General features: G+C 40.6%; 2 protein-coding genes across 3 annotated transcripts in view; one reads left to right on the plus strand and one right to left on the minus strand.

Moving 5' to 3' along the window:
• Window positions 1-2,698, minus strand: part of ATXN7 (ataxin 7) — a 151,011-nt gene extending 148,313 nt beyond the window's left edge. The window contains 1 exon segment of the mRNA XM_084902707.1: window positions 2,574-2,698. The gene's annotated coding sequence lies outside the window, so the exon portion shown is untranslated.
• Window positions 2,699-2,714: 16 nt separating this feature from the next.
• On the plus strand, window positions 2,715-19,688 carry THOC7 (THO complex subunit 7). 2 transcript variants are annotated; one of them, XM_084902716.1, is made up of 8 exons: window positions 2,715-2,854; window positions 13,520-13,637; window positions 14,377-14,504; window positions 14,815-14,901; window positions 16,567-16,624; window positions 18,399-18,465; window positions 18,545-18,614; window positions 19,364-19,688. In XM_084902716.1, the coding sequence occupies exons 1-8, from the start codon at window positions 2,836-2,838 to the stop codon at window positions 19,429-19,431; spliced, it is 615 nt and encodes a 204-aa protein (XP_084758842.1). In that variant the 5' UTR covers window positions 2,715-2,835; the 3' UTR covers window positions 19,432-19,688. The 2 variants fall into 2 exon arrangements, with proteins under 2 accessions (XP_084758842.1, XP_084758843.1); XM_084902717.1 differs by lacking the exon at window positions 2,715-2,854 and adding an exon at window positions 9,188-9,408.
• Window positions 19,689-19,824: the final 136 nt, after the last annotated feature.

Consider the following 19,824-nt stretch of genomic DNA (forward strand, 5'->3'; position numbering starts at 1 on the left):
AAATGTTAGTATGGCCTCTAGAGCTTGAGTCCTTCCTACTTTAACAGTTTAATTGATTACCCAAAAAAGAGACCATTCCTAATATTCACCTAAAGATGTCCTCTCACCATATATGATATGAAGAAAAGTCCATTAAAATAATTCTTAAATGTTCAACACATCGATCTGTCATTGCAACTGGGAGTTAAATTATATGGCTGACAAAGCAATTTTTAAAAGTTCATAAAGGCTCAAATTTTGATGTTACTTGCCACTTGAGTCAAGAACCTTCAGAAGCCGAAACCGGTTTGGCTCAATGGATAGAGCGTTGGCCTGGGGACTAAAGGGTCCCGGGTTCGATTCCGCTCAAGGGCATGTACCTTGGTTGCGGGCATATCCCCGGTAGGGGGTGTGCAAGAGGCAGCTGATCGAAGACTCTCTCTCATCGATGTTTCTAACTCTCTATCTCTCTCCCTTCCTCTCTGTACAAAATCAATAAAATATATTAAAAAAAAAAAAGAACCTTCAGAAATGTTTATTTTCAGGTATAACTCAAACTTTAAAGTTGTTTCAATCTCTCTTGCTCTTAACTACAATAGAACACTTTTAGAGCTGTCCAACAAAGTTCTAAGTTACAAAAGGAACTTACAAAAGCAGTCAGAATGCCATCTGTGAGTAGAATGTCTCCGGAAAATTTACCAGTTGCAGGGGGCAGTGATACTTGTCTATAAACAACATTAAAGATTTTTTTTAGATTACTGATTTCAGAGATAGGAAGAGAGAGAGATTTGTTGTTCCACTTATTTATGTGTTCATTATTGCTTTTTGTATAAGCCCAGACTGAACGCACAAGTTTGGCATATTGGGACTATGCTGAGGTACCTTGCCAGAACCAATGATTATTTTAAATCACTATATACTGTTTCAAAGTCAAGATCATGATTATAAGACCAAGTAACAAATAACTTAAAAAAGAACATCATTTCACCACTTGCCAATTACCTTATGAACAATAATGATCCCCACAAAAGTGCCACTTGGGATTGACAGATAATCAATTGATACTTTCAAGTTAAATTTTTAGTACTTAGGATTTAATGCTTTTTATTGATTCAGAGAGGAAGGGAGGAGAGAAAGAAACATCACTGATGAGAGAGAATCATTGGTTGGCTGCCTCCTGCAGGCCCCCTACTGGGGATCAAGCCCAGGCTCCCTGGACATGTGCCCTGACAGGGAATGGAACCATGACTCCAACCCTGACCTGGTTCAGAGGTCAACGCTCAACCACTGAGGTGAGCAGTAGTCCCGAAGATTTAAAGTAATGCTTTTGGTCAGAGAATCTTCCTTCCTTCTAAAAACCAAGAACATGAGCAGCCAGTGTTTATGCCAATATTATTTCAACGCCAGGCGAGGTTTCACACCTTAAGTTATACCTCAAAAATCTTCACGCCCTGTGCGACATAAAAGTCAAAGGTGCTAATTCTTCAGAGCATTGTTGAAGGGTATAACAAAGTTTCGACCTCATATGGAGGAATACACTTTGACACGAGCTGGTTTCTAACTAGAGATTAAATGAACACACTTCCTGGTCACACCTCTGCAGGTACAGCTCCGCTCCTTTGGGACCTGGGAGAAGCAGGGAGAATGAAGCAGCCTCTGCAGAGAAAGGGACACAACCAGATCCATCCCGCAGACCGGCTTCCTCCCGGAACTGCAGGCGGGAGCGGGGTGCGGGGTGCGAGAACGGGGAGCGGGGCGGGGGGGACGGGCGCCGCAGGGCAAGCCCCCGCTCCGGGGCACAGCCAGCCCGGGTTCGAGGCCCGGGCACGCGCTGGAGCGGACGGAGCCGGTCCCACCGGAGGTCCTTCCGCACCGCTCGCCACCCCAAAGGCTGCCTTTTGCGAGAAACTCGCCGAAATGGCATCCAGTGACTTTTGGGGGAGATGCCCTGTAGCCCGCGGGGTGCTCCGGAAACGTGTAACTGGACACGCGAGGCGACGCTTCCCATCAAGCACCTCCCTCTCCCTTCACTTTCAACTTCCCCTTTCGATGGGGACAGCCACTGAGGCTTTTAATTTCTTTTTAATCAAAGATAAATATAAACCAATAACCGATAAATAAATAAATAGATAGATAGATAATAAATAAATAAATAAATACAAGCACGCCATCCCCGACCGGCGCCGGGCCGCCAGGTGAGGACGGCGGCGGGCACGGCGCTCTCCCAGCCCCGCCGCCAACTCCGCCCGCAGGTCCCCAAGTGTCCCCGCTCCGACCGCCCCGCGCCCCCCGCCCCGCCGCCCCGCCGCCCCCGCGGGGAGCAGCAGCGCCCGCCCCGGCCCGGCCTTCCCGGCCGCCGGCCGCGCCCCGCGCTCCGACCCTCCGGCGCGAGGGCGGAACTTCGCGGGGACCCTCCGCCGGCCGCCCCGCCCCGCGCCCCCGGCTCCGCGGTCCAGGCGCCCCCGCCCGCCCGCCCCACCGCGGGGCGAGCCCACCCGGCCCCACGCGGAGGCCGGGCCGCGGTCCCTCCCGGGCAGGCGCGGGCCTCGACCCCGGCGGCCGCCGCCCCCGCCGCCCCGGCGCCCGGCGCTCACCTGGCGGCGGGTCCGGCGGCCTCGGGCGGGGCGGCGGGGGCGGCGGGCCGCCGCGGGCAGGCTCCACGCGCGCCGGCCGGGCCGCCCCGGAGTGGGCAGCCGGGGAGCGGGTCCCGCGGCGGCGGCGCGGCTCAGGCGTCGGAGCGGGCGGCCGCGGGCGCCGCCTCCGCCTCCATGCTGTTTACCCGGCTGCATTGTGGGAGTTTGACCTCCGCCGCCAACCGCCGCCTCAGCCCGCGCCGCCGCCGCCGCCGCGCACGCCATGGGAGCCGTGACTGACGGTGAGCGCCGCCGCCCGAGCGCCGGGCCTGGACCCGGCACCGCCGCTCCAGGCCCCGGTCCCCGGCCCCCGATCCCCATCCGCCCCGCGAGCCCCGGCCCCGCCGCCCCGCCGCTCCTGGCCCCCGGTCCCAGGTCCCCGGTCCCCGCCGCCCCAAGAGCCCCGGCCCCGGCCCCCGGCCCCCGGCCCCGCCGCTCCCGGCCCCCGGCACCGGCCGCCCCGCGAGCCCGGGCCGCTGCGAGCACAGACACCGGGCGGGGGGCGGCGGAGCGCACGCGGCGGGCCCGGAAGGGGCTCGGGCCGGCGGGGACGCGGCGCTCGTGGTCCCCGGGAGCCGCGGACCGGAGGGGAGGCTCGCTCCGGGGTCCCAGGGCGGGCGGGCGGCCTGCGGGAAGGGGGCTCGGAGGGCGGTGCGGCCAGCGGGGAGGGAGGGAGGGGAGTCCGCGACCCGCGAGCGGGTGTCAGCGCCCGCCGTGACCCGGGGTCCAGGGGGCCAGGACAGGGTACAGGAGTGGGTGCGAGCAGGGTGTCGATTTGGGAGAGACACATCAACTGGTTGCCTTCCACACACAGGCTGGCTGGGACAGAGATCAAACCTGCAACTGAGATACATGGCCCTTGACCTAAGCATCAAACCTAGGACCCCATGGTCTCAGGCTGACTCTCTACCACTGAACAAAACTGACGAGGTTTAGAGCAAAAATTGTTTGCTTGTTTGCTTTAAGGATATGTAGACATGCAGGAAAGAATGAACTACAACTTCTTCAGTCAGTCCTCATTAATGTGGTTTCTTCAATTGAGATTTTGGTAACAATCGAGCAGAAGTGAGAGAGATATGTGATAGACCTCAAGTATGTATTGCATACCTTTTAGGAATGATGCAGAGGCTGGTTACAGCTGTACATACACTGCCTGACTCCTACTTGGGAGAGAAGCAATTGTGTGCAATCAATCAGTAAATAAGTAATTTCTGAAAAAGAACATAATTTCCGAAGTTAAGTGAGTTCTGAGAATGAACTAGATAGGATGGAAGAGAGGGTAATGGGGAAGGCCTGCCAGCAACTAGGTAAAATAGGATGATCAGGTATGGCTGCTCTCAAAAGGGATATTTAATGTGAGACCTGCAGGATCAACTCTGAAGACTCTGGGAAAGTATTCCAGGTAGAGGTAGCTGCTGGTGCAGAGGCCTGATGTGAAAACAAGCTCTTCTCCCGAGGGGAATAAGGGAGGCTGGGTCCAGGTGGAGGTGGGCTGGGAGGGTGACACAAAAGGAGGTTGGAAAAAATAAATGAGAAGAGAGGAAGTCTTCCGTGGGTACTTGGAAATGATTGGAGGATTTTAAGCAGAAAAGTTAGTGATCTGATAGATCTTTTAGATCATTCTGGGCTGCTGTGTAGAGAATGGATTCTAGGAAGGCAGAAATGGAGCAGGAGAGACAAGACAAGGTGGGCTTGGATGAGGGGGATGGCAGTGGAGAAGACTGAGAAGAGGGTGGCTCCCATTTTTCAGTCATTTTCCCGAGAAGTTCTTGGAGGAGTACCAGTACCTTTCTCTTCGGAATCTGACTGAGATGCCTGGCAAGGCGCTGAGCCTTATATATGGGGCTGCCTACCTAATTGAACTGAGGCCTCTTGGAGGACAAGCTCTATGTCCTGAACCCAACACAAGGGCACCTGGACTAATTTGGGGAACTGCCCTGCCTCAGGGAAGGAGAGAAATCCCATATTGTTACCTATAGATACCGAGCTATGGATATTATCACCAACACTGTAATTTTATAGATGGAAAATGGAGGTCTTGTGCAGTCGGTGACTTACTGTTTGTCACCTGGCCAGTTATTGGCAAGGCCATTCTCCCCTGTTGCACTCCAGCATTTGGCCACCTGGAAAGCAGTTCGGATGTTATCACTGCTAATTTAAACTGTGTTCACAGTTTGTATTTTGTATGTGTTAATTTGAAGGGTGGTAGTCCCCTAATAGAAATCATTCAGAAGCCCTTTTGCGGTATAGAGAACATTGGGTAGGTATATTGATATGCCAGAGCAACAGATGGGAGATGAAGGGGTGCTGGGTGCTGGATATGTCTGTACTTTGCATTTAATAGAGCTTGTTGGTTTTGACAAAAAATCAGATGCATGGATATATGCTTGTAAAAATTTGAAATAATTTTAAATATGCCTCAGAACGGTGTGACAAAACAATGGGTCTGTACTATGACTTTCTAATGTAATTGTTTATATTTTCCTATGACTGCAGAGGTGACACCCAGATCTGTAAAGGAAGATAATAATACATTCTAGAGCACATGTGTCAAACACAAGGCCCGCGGGCCAAATCCAGCCCGCCAGGCCTTGCAATGTGGCCCGCACCGCGCTGTCATCACTGCACTCCGTTGTCAGTTTATGACATTGTCAGTTTATGACTGTTCAGTAAACCATTCGGCCCGCGATTTAGGCTGGATTTTAGATTTTGGCCCCTTCTCTGATTGAGTTCGACACCCCTACTCTAGAGGGTTATTTCAAGGATGAAGTGTGATACTGTTTGTAAAGCACTTTGAAGTTCAGTGACCATTTATTTTATTGTCCAGAGCAGGACACTTTTCAGAGTGAAAAGAAACAAGATGTTTGTTCATCAAGTAGGAGGGTTTAAACACTATAAGTGTCTGCTGCTGCTGTTTCTATTTCAGTTGCTAATCTAATGTTAATTAGACATTAGTGGGCTCAGGGATTTTTTTGCTTTTTGCTTTTCACTAGTGCCAATGAATGTGCCCCCTTGTTCCCTCAGCTATGGGCCTAGCCCAAGGGTTAGGGCTGCAGTTCAACTATTAAATAATGTTTCTTTAGGCAATATAGATAGTTTCTCAAAGCAAGATTGGAATTTCAGCCTTGACTTTATTAGTACTGTACTCAATAAATCTAGAGAAAATATAAATCTAGAGAAAAATAAAAGATCTCAACAATATTTTTGTTTTTGAAAATTTAATTTTGGTTTAAGTAATTTACTTTGGCATCAGCAATTTATTTAGACTGGTCCTAAGTATCTCACAAGAGATCAGTATTTACATAAAGGAATCGAATGATCTTACTGTTTTTCCATCTGCCATTTTTGTGTTTTCCTTAATAGTGTTGGCCTTAAAAATTGTTTTTAATTTAAGCTTCCTGAAAAGGGGGAGGGAAGATAGGTTTTATTTTACTATAAGGAATCAAACACAATGGGTTATACCTTTTCAGCTTAATAACTCTTGAGCAGTGGGAAGCTAATGATAAATTTAACAGGAATCTATACACACTGTTTTTACATAGCCTTGGTGTCTCTTGTTAATAGCTCAGGGCAAACCAGCTTTCTTCTCATTAACACATCGTAGATTTATTAAAAAAACATTGATTAGAATGTTTTATACAGAAAAAGTGAAGGAAAATATTTTAGTATACCATTAATCTCACTATCAACCACTATTGATATTTTTCTCTTAAGTCGGAAAATTCAGGAAGAAATGTGACACCTTCCTCTAATCACCTTCCATCACTAATCCCGATGCCCAAAGGTCATCACTATAACTTTATTGTGTGCCTTCCAGAATGATACTTAAATGCTCAGAAAAAATATAAAGCACCTTCTCTGGTGCAGACTCTTGAGTTTGAGTCCCAGCTCTACTCCTTACTTCCTGTGACATTTAATTTGGGGCAAACAAAAATGTCTTTTTACCTGTATCTGTAAAATAAGGCTAATACTATCTGTTTTATAGGACTATTGTGCAGATTAAATGTGTTTTTATGTGAAAAGCACTTAGAACAGTTCTTAGCTTATTACAAGCATTATGTACTTGTGAATATACCAAAATGTATATATCCTTTAAGATTTTATACAGTTGTTTCCACTCTCTTCTGTATTATACTTCTACATAAGTGCAATTAATGATAGAACTTGGAACTTTTCCTTCTTCATTCTTTTGTATCAATGTATAGTATTTTATTCTATTTATTTATTTATTGAATTTATTGGGGTGACACTGGTTAAAATTTCAGGTGCACAGTTCTAACATCACATCATCAGTACACTGTATTGTGTGTTTACCATCCCAAGTCAAGTCTCCGTCCATCATTCTCACTATATCCCCCTCCCTCTCCCTCTCCCTCTCCCCCTCATCCCCATCCTCCGCCCCACCCCTGTCCAGGCAGTCACCACACTGTTGTGTCTATGAGTTTTTTATTTTTTGCTCAAACTCCCCCCCCCCACCACCACCACCACCACTAGCCATCCCCCTACCTGACAGTTGCCAGTCTGCTCTCTATCTATGCATCTGTCACTATTTTGCTTGCTAGTTCATTTTGTTCCTTTGATTTCACTCCTGGCCAGAGTGAAATCATATGGTACTTGTCTTTCTCTGACTGGCTTATTTCACTTAGCATAATGCTCTGCAGGCCCATCCATGCTGTCACAAAGGGTAACACTTCCTTTTTTTATACAGCCAACTAGTGTTTCATTGTATAAGTCTATCACAGCTTTTTAAAATCTATTTAGCTATTTTCAGTTTTTTGCTCCTACAAATAGTGTTACAGCGGATCTGTTTGTATAGATATCTTTGCACACTTGTAGGAATAATTTTTAGAATATGGTACAGGTCACAGGTTATAAGTATTTTTAATTTTTACACATATTACTGCATTGTCCTGATGCCAGCTGTTTTTCTACTGTAATCCTGTCTGAAGTTATTATCACTTCCTGTGGTTTTCAGTTTGGATTCAGAGGTTTAGGAACACCTGGCTGGAAGAAGCCAGCGGTGAGTTTGCATGCCTGCAATATTCCTGCTAAATTTAAATTGGCTTCTGAAGGAAAGGTTCATCTTCATGGTAGCTCCCAGGATTGCTGTTTCCCGAAGCCGGTGAGGTTGCAGTGCTGTGAGGGCTTCCAGGGGGGGAGTCACTGAGGGCAGGGGGAGGTGTCCTACCCGGAGGTTCTGGCCATAGTTCTCAAGCCTTGACCTGTCCCTGGAGCAGGAAGTACTTCGGAGGTTGGCCCACCATTATTATTATCTCTTTCGGTTTGGAATGCTGTTAGATGTTCTGAAAAGTTGTTTTGTAGTCGAGGTTTTAATAGTTACTCTGGAGAATAACAACTACGGGTCTTGAAAGGAGCATTAGCCTGGGTTTGTGAGAGACTGTCTTTCCACACTAAAATGAGAGCACAGTTAAAACGGCGATGTCACCTGGCCAGAGAGCTTGGAAATGGGGAGTTGGTTTAGTGACTATAAAGGAGTAATTTCTTCCTGCCTCTGTTTATGGAAAATGGGTAATTTCTTTTAGATATGGGTTGGCAGATAGGACAGGAGGGATCTAAAATGCATCTCAGTTTTATGAAGAAATAGTTGCTTGTCAGCACACAGGTGTGGTAACTGATTTTAAAGTGATTTGAATAGCAGTATGGTATAATTATGGTACAACATATAACCGAATGCAGTAGGAAATCTCCCTACAGGCCTAAAATCGAGCAGAAAACCATTCTCAGGGCACATGTTCAGCATTTTGGTTTAAAAGGTCTTTCCAGATGATCCTCATAGTCCGTAAAGAAAGTAATTGTGACAAGTAAGGAATGATGTTGATAACATCAATAAAATAGTTTCTAACTCATCTTTATTTTTGTAGGGTGGGCCAAGACCCGCCAGAATTATTAGTATTAGCATTCAAATGGCTTATAAAGAGCTTCAAGCTTGATAATAATTTATGAAGTCAATGTATACAGTAAACAAAACTTGTCTTAGGTGTGTTCAATCTAGAGCTAATTGACGAGATGTCATTAAAAATAATAATGCTCACGTCATTTGTGTTGGGAACTGTCAGCAACTGTCCGTCTTAAAGTTGAGAAAGAACAGAGGCTGTTTTTAAACTGGCACCTCACCCCTTTGTTTTGTTTTATTTTGTTGCTCTCGGAGCTGTGCTCTGCTTTATGTGTGGAATTTCAGTAATTCTCATCCCCGGACAGTTTTTTAGGCAGCAACTCTCCCATTCAGTTTAAGGTAGGAATGTTGTAACCTTGCCATATGAAGTTTGAGATAACCAAATTTGTGAGAGATCATAACTGGGCAAAACTTTATACATAAGTGCATAGCATATATCTGTCTGAGTATACTGATCTATGATACATACTCAACATTTACTCATTTTTTTTACCATTTTTAGGGGATACAAGTTGTGGATTAAATTTAACAAAGATAGGATATCTTTTTACCCTACTTTCCTTCTGTGAACAGGCATTATGCTCCTTTGTAAACTTTTATTTTGTAAAGTTTCACAGAAGTCCTACAAAGTGGGTAATTTTATTCCCATTTTACAGGTGAAGTTAAATATTGGTCTCATACATACACACCCTCCAAGTAAACACTGTGGACTAACCAGAAGACAGGCCCAGAAGTTTGGCTGTGAGGAAATGTTCTCTGCTCTTACCAGAAAGGACAGGGCTGAAGCCAGAAAATGGCCTTGGCTTACTGGTCAGAGTCCTCTGCGCTTCCAGAACCGGTCACACAGACTCCTCCGCATGCCTTCCGCCTGCTCCTAACCAGGTCTCTGCTCAGCCCTGACCTGCCTCCCGAGACCTGTGACCAATCTCTGCTTCAGTTCACGCCATGGCAGCTCCTAACCGCACATGTGCTGTAGCCCCCACCCATCCGTCAACCTTTGGCCTTTTCCCAGTTGCAGTCCACTTTGTACACTGCCCTCAGCTTAATCCTGCTGGGAAGTCCTTTCCAGGAACTTTTAGAAACTCCCAGTGGCCTACCAGCAAGGTCCAAGTCTGCTAGCGTGGCCTTGACTAGTGCAGACTCCCATTCTGACCACCGACGGCTTCATGTGCGTGCTCCTAAGCTTTGTCTTCACTCTCCCAGCCTCCCTGGTGTTCTGGGTAGTCTGCCCACATCCAGCTGCTGCAGCCCACAGCAGTGGAGCTTGGGAAAGGATCTTCGCTTGCTTTTCCACCAGCAGCTTTATGAGCCATAAGTGATATATAAAGACCTGTGCATACTTAATGTCTACAGTTCTTTGTGTTTGAACATATGCAAACACCTATGATACCAGTATCATATCATAGTTTTCTTTTTCAAATAGCAGCTAACAGATTTTGAGTATGCATAGGGCTCAAAAATCAAATGATAGAAAAGCATGTTTCCCCGCTTGCAACCTGTTGCTCATCTAGTTCCCTTACCTTGCCCATCTCACAGTAACCTCTTTTATTCCTTTATATAATTTTGGGTATCTTTGTGAACATATGCGCATGTGAATATATAATATTCTTATTCCCCTTCATTTTTATATGAAGGAAACAATGCCAAACACATAGTTCTTCACCTTGCTCTTTCACCAAGTTTTCTTAAGTGATTTCTCTGTATCAGTACATTGACTTTTTTGCTTTTTTATAGTTTCATGGTATTTCATCATATTCCTGTACCAAAATGTATTTAACTAGTCCCCTTGATGGACATATGTCATATTGCACATGTGCAAGTATATCTAGGATTATTGATTTACAGGATATATATTATTTGAACTTTTGCCTTTTAGCTTTGATAAGTTTTAAATATCAAAAGAACACTTCAAATTCCACTTCTCCTGAAATCCCCAAACCAAACGGAGTCTCATCCTAATTTCTTCTGTGTGTGTCTGTCACTCGTTAGCAATCACATGTGTGATTTATTTTTATAGGGTGGGCCTGTTTCCCTAACTAAAGTGAAGAACTCGAGGTTTTCTTTCACATCCTCAGAACTTACTCTGGCACCTTATAGATGCATCTGCTCATTGACCAAATATCCATGTCTTCTGTTCAAGAAGAGAAATCTCTGCTGAGGACCTGAAATAAGATAGTTGCTTGTTACTTATTAGTGGTTTATTGAGACAGAGCTCTCTTTGGAGGGCAGATGCTCTCAGGCAGGCACCACAACCAGTTTTAAAATATTTATTGAGCTTCAGAAATGTAGACACAGTGAAAGGCTAGGGAGGAAAAAGAATGAGCAAGACAGGACAGATCCTTATGAACCCTTCCCCAAGTTTACTTGGCCTTTATAGTGTTCTAAACGTATTTCAAAAATGTAATTGGATATTACATACATACATAAAAGTGCACAGATTTTAAGTATACAGGTGAAATGATGGCAAAATCTGCTTGAAACATTTTTTTGTTACTAAACTTTTCAAAATCTCTTGAAAAACTCATTCTGGTAGTAGCTTCCCCTTAGTCAGGGCAGTCACTCCCCAATTTCTCTATTTTTTATTTCCTGTTCCCTGAATGCATTTACATTTGAAATCCCTGGTCCTCGATAAAGTGTGATGTCTAGGCATCTGGGAGGCAGAAGGAGATTGGGGTGGGAAGAAAGGTAACTGGAAGAGCAGAGATGATAAGACTGACAAAGGAACTGAACAGTATAAATTGAACACCAGCCCTAGCTGGTTCGGTTCAATGGGTAGAGTGTCATCCTGTGGACTGAAGGGTCCTGGGTTCAATTCCATGCCCAGGTTGCGGGCTCCATAAATGATTCTCTCTCATTGATGTTTCTCTCTCCCTCTCCCTCTCTGAAATCAATAAAAATATATTAATACATAAATTGAACAATAGATTGCTTATCCATTGTATATTTCTATTTTAACAAAGTTTGTTTGTTTATCCTCACCCCAGGATATTTTTCCACTGATTTCTAGAGTGGAAAGGAGGGAGGGGGAGGAAGAGAAATATCGATTTGAGAGAGACACCTTGATTGGTTGCCTCACACACACTCACACCCTAACCGGGGCTGGGATTGAACCTGCAACCGAGGTAGATGTCCTTGACCTGGAATGGAACCTGAGACCCTTCAGTGGGTGGGCCAATGTTCTAACCACTGAGCACACCACCAGGGCGCATGTTTGTAGTTTTTAAAAAGTCAATTCATTTTCTGCATTTTAATCTTTTCAAGTACTGTGTTTTGTCTCAGTCTTCTCAAATAGCATTGTTGGTAGTTAAAAACACAGCATTAATTGGTATTTTAAAGTGCAAAATTAAAACACCTGATGAATCTGTTTCAAGCAGCACGTCAAAGCCATGGCTCAGAACAAAACTCAATTCTAAAATGTTTATCTGATGTCACAGAATAAATTTTAAAACAAGCCATCTGCCCTCTACAATTTATCTCAGCTGCACCTGCCTCAAGAATGCTGCCCACACACAGGAACTGTTGTTTAAAGATTGTGCTGTTGATTCATCAGGCGGGCTCTCCAGGAATTACTTACACTTTACATTATTGTAAAAAATGCATGCACACGATAAAAACCAAACAAACACAATTCTGCAAAGCGATTTAGAAAAGTAAATCTTTTCTCAACCTTTGTCAGTCTCTCCTACCAGAAACGATCAGTATTACCAGTCTCTTGTTTATTCTCCCAAAGATATTCTCTGAATAGAAAAGCATACCACGTGTGTGATGTGTGAACACATACACAGACACACACCAAGCCCTCCCCTTTTCTATGCAAATGGCAACAAGCTGTGTGCTCTGCAACTGTTTTGTTTTCATTTTACTTAAAATCTGGGAATTTTTTTTTTTTGCAACATTATATATATACACCCACACTATTCTTTTGGCTGCATACTATTACATAATTTAAGCAGTTTCTTCCTGGTGACTGTTTAGGTTTGCAATCTTTCCTCTACAAACATCATTGTTAAGGACATCCCTTTACATTAATCCATGTGTCTGGAGGATGAGTTCCTAGAATGTGCCTTTTAAATAGTGTTGTTCTGGCCCCATTGCCCTGCAAAGAGTGAACGGTTTACTTCCCATCGGTGTATGTAAGTGCAGTTCCTCAGCACTCTTGCTAACACTTTTATTATCAGGTCACTTGTTCTTTGCCATTCTTCTTGATGAAAATATTATTTTGATGTGGTTTCAAATTGTCTTTCTGTTGTTTTGATCCAGCATGGTTTGTCCAGGAAGAATAGCTCAGGGCTGCCAGACCACTTACTCATCATAATCATCTCTGCTGCTTTTCTAGTTTCTTTTTTTCTTTGCCTTGGAGCAAAACTGAGACAGACTTTTTAAAAAAAAATTTCTTTTGGGGAAAGAACATTGCATATATAATGAGTAGATTACACATTTCAAACAAACAAACAAACAAAAAACAAGTCTATTTCTTTTTCTTTGCCCCATTTCTCTTCTCTTTTCCTAGGCTGCCACTCTTTCCTCTCTATTCCTTCCACCAGAGGACCTCACACTAGTCAGAGACATGAGCACTCAGTCTTCCTTCCGTCTGAACAGGTTTTTCCAAATAAAGTTCTCCAAGAATTATTGGCTTATTTCCTTGGTGGTATTTGAAAATTATTTCTACTCAACAAATCAGCTTTAGAATCACAGTTCTGTGAGGGCTGGGCTTTTCACTGCTGTAACCCCAGCCCTAAGATAGTGCCTGACACACATAGACACTCAACAGCTTTATTTATGTGTATGTATGCATAAATATAGTTGTAAAACCTACACAATATAAAATTGACCATTTTAACAAATTTTAAGTGTACTGTTCAGTGGCATAGAGTACATTTACATTTTATTAATTTTCTTTCAGATGAATGAATGAGTAGTGATACTTGTTTTTTGTTTCTGAAATTAACAAGAGCCAGATGGTCTCTTTAATTCACATTGTTCTTTCCTGCAGACGAAGTCATACGGAAGCGTCTCCTGATTGATGGAGATGGCGCTGGAGATGATCGCAGAATTAATTTGCTAGTGAAAAGTTTCATTAAATGGTGCAACTCTGGATCCCAGGAAGAGGGGTATGTCTTTTCGCTGTTGTTTCTATACCATTATCCTCATGCGATTCTAGGCCTTACACACAGTCCTGATAATATTGTAAATTTTCACTCACCTTAAATGTCCAATTGAGTCAACTCTTGGTTAATCAAGAGTAGGTTTTTCTGGCCTTAATTCTCTGGAGAGGCCTGCTTTATGTTTGCTAAAAGGTGTAGAAGGCATAGTGACAAGAAGAAATGAAGATTAAATCCAGGCTCATTATTGAGTCACCTTTACCAGATACATGTTTAAATATCTGAATAAAATGTTCTTTTTTAAATAAGCTAATAGGTTGCTGCAAAGTTTTATACATATTTAGTAATTTTTAAATTAGAAAAATTTTCATTTGAATTAGCTTTTCACATAGACAAATGACCATATAGAGTGAAAAAAATTGTGAGAATTGTGAAGACGTAAAAAATATGATTAAAACATTTTAAAAAAGAATTTAAAACAAGAGGTAGCTGTTTAAATTAAGCTTATACTGATAGGAACAACAATACCATCTTTGCATTTTTAGCTAAAGCAGTTTATAAACTCAAGTGTACTATATTTGGGAAAAGAAAACATAAGGGACAGATCATCTAAATTATTTAAAGTAAAGCAAAGGATTCTCTCAGAACTTTATGTAATTTAATTAGCAAACCTTTGCTTACACTATAAATAGTTCAACTTTGGCAGTCCGCAAAAATCTTTATTCTGTTTTTCTCTCTTTTTTATTAGTTACAGCCAGTACCAACGTATGCTGAGCACACTGTCCCAGTGTGAATTTTCCATGGGCAAAACTTTGCTGGTATATGATATGAATCTCAGAGAGATGGAAAATTATGAAAAAATTTACAAAGAAATAGGTAAAGAAACCTAAATTAATTAATATTTATCTATAATTTTAATTTTTATGGCCTAAGGAAATAATGCTTTTAGTATTTTTCTTTGATTAGTAATAAAATATTGACAATAATAGTATTAATAGAAAGAATATAGTAAAATTAGTTACAAAAATGTATTTTAATATGATATAGTACTTTTAAGTTACAACTTTAAAAAAAATGTCAGCATCTATTTTATTAGCAATGGAATTTAATTTAAAAACACATTTTATATTTGAAAATGGATGGAGGTTATAGATGTTACAACTATCTTAAAAAACCTTTTCTATAGAATGTAGCATTGCTGGAGCACATGAAAAAATTGCTGAGTGCAAAAAGCAGATTCTTCAAGCAAAACGAATACGAAAAAATCGCCAAGGTAAGAGTTTTGTGGGATTTAGTTAGTGTGCCAAATACTTTATTTCTGACTAGGATTTTCATGATTTTTTTTTAATGTTGTGAGTTAAAATCTTCGGCTAGAATTAGCCTGAATTGTAAAAAAGAATTAGAAGCCCTAGCTGGTTTAGCTCAGTAGATAGAGTGTCGTCCTGCAGACTGAAGGGTCCCAAGTCTGATTCAGATCAAGGGCACATACTTTGGTTGCAGGCTCCTGGTTGGGGCAAATTAAGGAGACAACCAATCAGTGTGTTTCTCTCACATCGATATTTTTCTGTCTTTTCTTCTTTCTTCTACTCTTTCTAAAAAATCAATGGAAAAATATCCTGGATTGAATTGATTATCCAAATATTTCTTAAGTATTTGTTTTTTCTGTCTTTAAACCCTTTTGCCTAAATAATATTATGGTTCATCTGCAAAGGCTATTTACACAAGTACACTAAATTTAGGATTTTGTTTGTTGTTTATTTGTTTAATGGGACTACTTAAAAAATAATTTAAGCCCATTGAGTTTTTATTAAGTACAAAGCAAGAAAATATTTACAAGCTGCCTAAATAATAAGGGGAAGGTTAAAGTTTTGTTTTGTTCTCTTTGTTCTTAAATTAGGGTATGTCCTTATTGCAGTTCATAAAAACAATTTCAAAACGATTTTTAATGGCAGAGGTATTGTTCCTCCTATAATGTAAATTGAAAGAAAGATAGAAAGAAATATAATGTATAATTAGAATTGTGACATATATGAAAAACTAGAAGGAAATGGAAAATGTTAATGGTTATTTTGGGGTTGTAGGTTTTTATGGCTTAAATTCTTTTTTTTTTTTTTACATTGAGCATATATTATTTTGTAATCTAAAATTTTTAAATTAAAAATCACACTTTTGTTGAATTAATATGCAGATTTTCAAAACAATAAGTTTTACTTTTTAATGAATTAATTATTATAATATTCAATTCCTTGTTTTTTTTTTAATTCAGTCTAAAATGCATGTGGTCAAGTTTTGGTGGTGAATTTACAGCAAGATATACCAATTAATAATATCAATTGTAAATTCTTTTTAAATGTTATACATTGTTTTTATTGACTATTGAGGCTTTCAAATGAATGCAGCTATTAATCATTTCATAAGAAAGGTTGACAGAAGTTACATGGGTTATCCTGGAAGTCTCAGTGGAGCAGAAACAAGGTTCTTGAATTTTAAATCATTTCTAGGTTTCAGAAATCTTTGCCTTTAGAATGAGAAATACCATTAGCTGTTGTGTAAGGTCTGAACTTGATATGCTATATTTACCTTGATGGTGGTTTATTTGCTGGTCAGATAGTATACAATCCTCTTTAGAATCTCCACTTGATCAATAATGACTTAAGATCACGTATGCCTCTGCTGGCCTCTTGTATTCTGCCATGAAAAGGTAAGTGAACAACAGAGTGGGAGCTAGGAACACTTGCTTAGAACATGCTTGCTTGGAACACTTGAAGTCGTGTGTCATTTCAGTTGCAGCTGAGTCAAGTGGCACTGGCAGTTCTCTTTCCATCCTAAACGTTTTCACTTCCTTATGACCTAGGAAAGTGATTTGGAAAGACTTGTGATATTATACATTTTGTTTTGATATCCAGGTTCAAAAAAACCTTAATTTAATATCTTTCAGAATATGATGCTTTGGCAAAAGTGATTCAGCATCATCCAGACAGGCATGAGACATTGAAGTAAGTTTAGAGCTTTACTAGAAAGTAACTAATCTTTACATGTGTTTATATACTAGCCTATGCATTCCATTTTTTTTTTAGGAATATATAATATGTTCCAAAAGGAGGTTTCAGATTGCCAATATGACATAGTCTAATACTATTGAATAGATATTTTTATTGCCCCTGCCTATACTGCTTGTAGTTCTGAAATAAATGCATATAATATGCATCAAGATAAAAATGAATAAGAATGTGACCTACTTATATAGTGTATACTAAATTGTAGTTAAAAAGAATAAAGTAGCCTAACCAGTTTGGCTCAGTGGATAGAGTATTGGCCTGTGGACTGAAAGGTCCTGGGTTCAATTCTGGTCAAGTGCGTGTACCTTAGTTGTGTGCACATCCCTAGTAGGAGGTGTGCAGGAGGCAGCTGATCAATGTTTCTCCCTTATCGATGTTCCTAACTTTCTATCCCTCTCCCTTCCTCTCTGTAAAAAAAAATCAATAAAATATATTTTTTTAAAAAAAGAATAAAGTAGATATACACTTTTTATTTTATTTATTTATTTGTTTGTTTGTTTGTTTGTTTATTAACCAATAAAATAAAGTTTTATTTCGTGGTTATTTTCAAAGTTGACAGAGACATGGATCAGACATCCCATTTAGTTGCACTGCAGAAAAAGAAAAGTTCATAACCACTTCATAGAAATTGTAGTTTTTGTAAATATTTGGATGGACACATCATTGTCCAAATATTTTAATCCATAAGCATAAAAGTTTAATAGCCAGAGGCAAACAGAATGAGCTGTCAGCTATTTTACTGAAACAGGACTCTTCTGGCTGTTCCCCACCTGGCCCTCCCCTGAAACCAGCAGGTAGATATACACTTTTTAAACACCTCAACAACGTAATCAGAGAAAAGAAAAACAGAAGATATGTAAGGTGGGGCAAACATGTAAACCTGTAGGTTTATAGTTGCGAGTGTGAGAAACACAGTTCATTCTTGTATTATTGTTGAGAGTGTGAGAAACACAGTTCATTCTTGTATTACTTATTGTATTATTTTCCATATGAACAACTGTAAACCTACTTTAGATATACAAATATATACATTAAAAAAGGATTGGAATAATTTAGTGATTGCCTGGTTGGGGGTTAAGGAAGAAAAGTGGCTTGGGATAGACGACTGGGGGTAAGATTAAAAGTGTATGTCAAGCAAATCTGCAATGTTTTATTTCTTTTCCAAAAAAAACAATTTGAAATAAGCATGACAAAACGTTGTTAAAACTTACCAATTCTTTGGGTTTGATATTCTATTACTTATGTTTTCCTATACTTTAAAAAGTATCTAGAAATTTAATTTTAATGAAAATAAATGCATACTTAGAAGTTAAGAATAAATCACCTTAGCTTTAAAAGTCTAATTATAATAGAGTATTATAACTCATCCTTTTTTATTTTAAAAAACGACTTAGTAGCCAAAACCGGTTTGGCTCAATGGATAGAGCGTCGGCTTGGGGACTGAAAGGTCCCTGGTTCGATTCCGGTCAAGGGCATGTACCTTGGTTGCGAGCACTGGGTGTGCAAGAGGCAGCTGGTCGATAACTCTCTCTCTCATCGATGTTTCTAACTATCTCTCTCCCTTCCTCTCTGTTCAAAAATCAATAAAATATATTTTTAAAAAAAAAACCGACTTAGTAATTAAAAAGTTAGTTATTGTGAATTCTGTTCCTCAGTTATTGTGAATTCTGTTCCTCCATTAGCAAAATGTAACACTTCCATTGTTTTTCAGGGAACTAGAAGCTCTGGGCAAAGAATTGGAGCATCTTTCACATATTAAAGAAAGTGTTGAAGACAAGGTATTTGCATATATGTTAGATTTCGTGATATATATATTTATAGTTCAATGTGTATTAATTTTTTTTCTTGTTAACACAGCTGGAATTGAGACGGAAACAGTTTCATGTGCTTCTTAGTACCATCCACGAACTTCAGCAAACACTGGAAAGTAAGTAGAGATAGTTTCATAATGAATGTTTATAAGGATTTTTAATGGTCCAGGGTCATGCCTTCTAAAATATACATCTCGGAGAGCACACGTTCAGTTTTAGAACATCAGTATAGTTGGATGATGTTAGAAGTAGATACTCATGTTGTTCAGCTTTCAGAATATATGCAGAAAAATCTGAATTTTTAGTAACATCTGACTTAAACACATATCCAGTAGTCTATATTAAGAGCAATTCAAGGATAATATTGATAGATTTGGAACTTTTCTTGGTTTATTATAGTCTATTGCTATAAAGTAATGATGCAGGACCCCGGCAGGCCATAAGTGGGTGAAGTGTTAGTGATAAGTATATTTGCATACTCAGTAAACAGGTTGTTTTGGGGCAACTGTAGACTTGCTCATGGTATTGATTATAGCAATAGGAAATTTCTGTATTAACTGATCTGACTGTTTTCAAGAAAAGCTAAGACCTAGGTTTTTGTTTAAAGTGAAATCTATCATATAAGTTTTACATTTTTTTACGTAAGTTTTACATTATATAAGTTTTACATTTACAAATACTCAAGAACAACGAAAATAGAACTTTTAAAACCAAACACTTGTGTGTGCTGATTACAGTCATAGGCTATTTTTATTGCCATTTTTATTTTACATATACTATCTAATAAAGGATAAATGTTTTCATATATTAGACATACAGTGTAAGCAAATTTGACTAAAGTTTTATGTTTCTTCCTCAATCGCAGATGATGAGAAGCTCTCGGAGGTGGAGGAGGCTCAGGAAACAAGCATGGACGCTGATCCTAAGCCCTAGGCCAGCGCTCGCCACTCCTAGCTACTGAAGTAGCAGCATGATCTTAGTGTGTTTAGCATTTGCTGTGCTCTTGAGACATTTAAAGTTTAGACAGTGAACTAATTTGCTTTTAAATGTTTATGTACAGTTCATTCATATTTCTTCACACAAAGGAAAATGACTCCACTATATATTTGTTTTGTTATTGAAATACCTTTTTTATTCTTATACTTAAAAGGTAGTACCCAAAACTGTTCAATAAAACTTTTTCAAGCTCATTAGTATTCTAGGAAGTTTTTAACTATTAACATTGATTTGCTTACAAAATAAGCTGAAGATTGTGAGAAGGTGGTATTTCTAGGCTGTCCATGAGAAAGTGAGTCAACTTCTAAATTGTTATTACTTTTTTAAATA

Source organism: Pipistrellus hanaki (genome assembly GCF_964339955.1).
Source record: "Pipistrellus hanaki genome assembly, chromosome: 13".
In the NCBI taxonomy this organism is placed as follows: domain Eukaryota; kingdom Metazoa; phylum Chordata; class Mammalia; order Chiroptera; family Vespertilionidae; genus Pipistrellus; species Pipistrellus hanaki.

Excerpts from the sequence above, each read along its gene's own strand:
- THOC7 (XM_084902716.1), top strand. Across the intron at positions 16,625-18,398 it reads GACAGGCATGAGACATTGAA|GGAACTAGAAGCTCTGGGCA; the intron begins GTAAGTTTAGAG and ends ATTGTTTTTCAG. Across the intron at positions 18,466-18,544 it reads AAGAAAGTGTTGAAGACAAG|CTGGAATTGAGACGGAAACA; the intron begins GTATTTGCATAT and ends TTGTTAACACAG.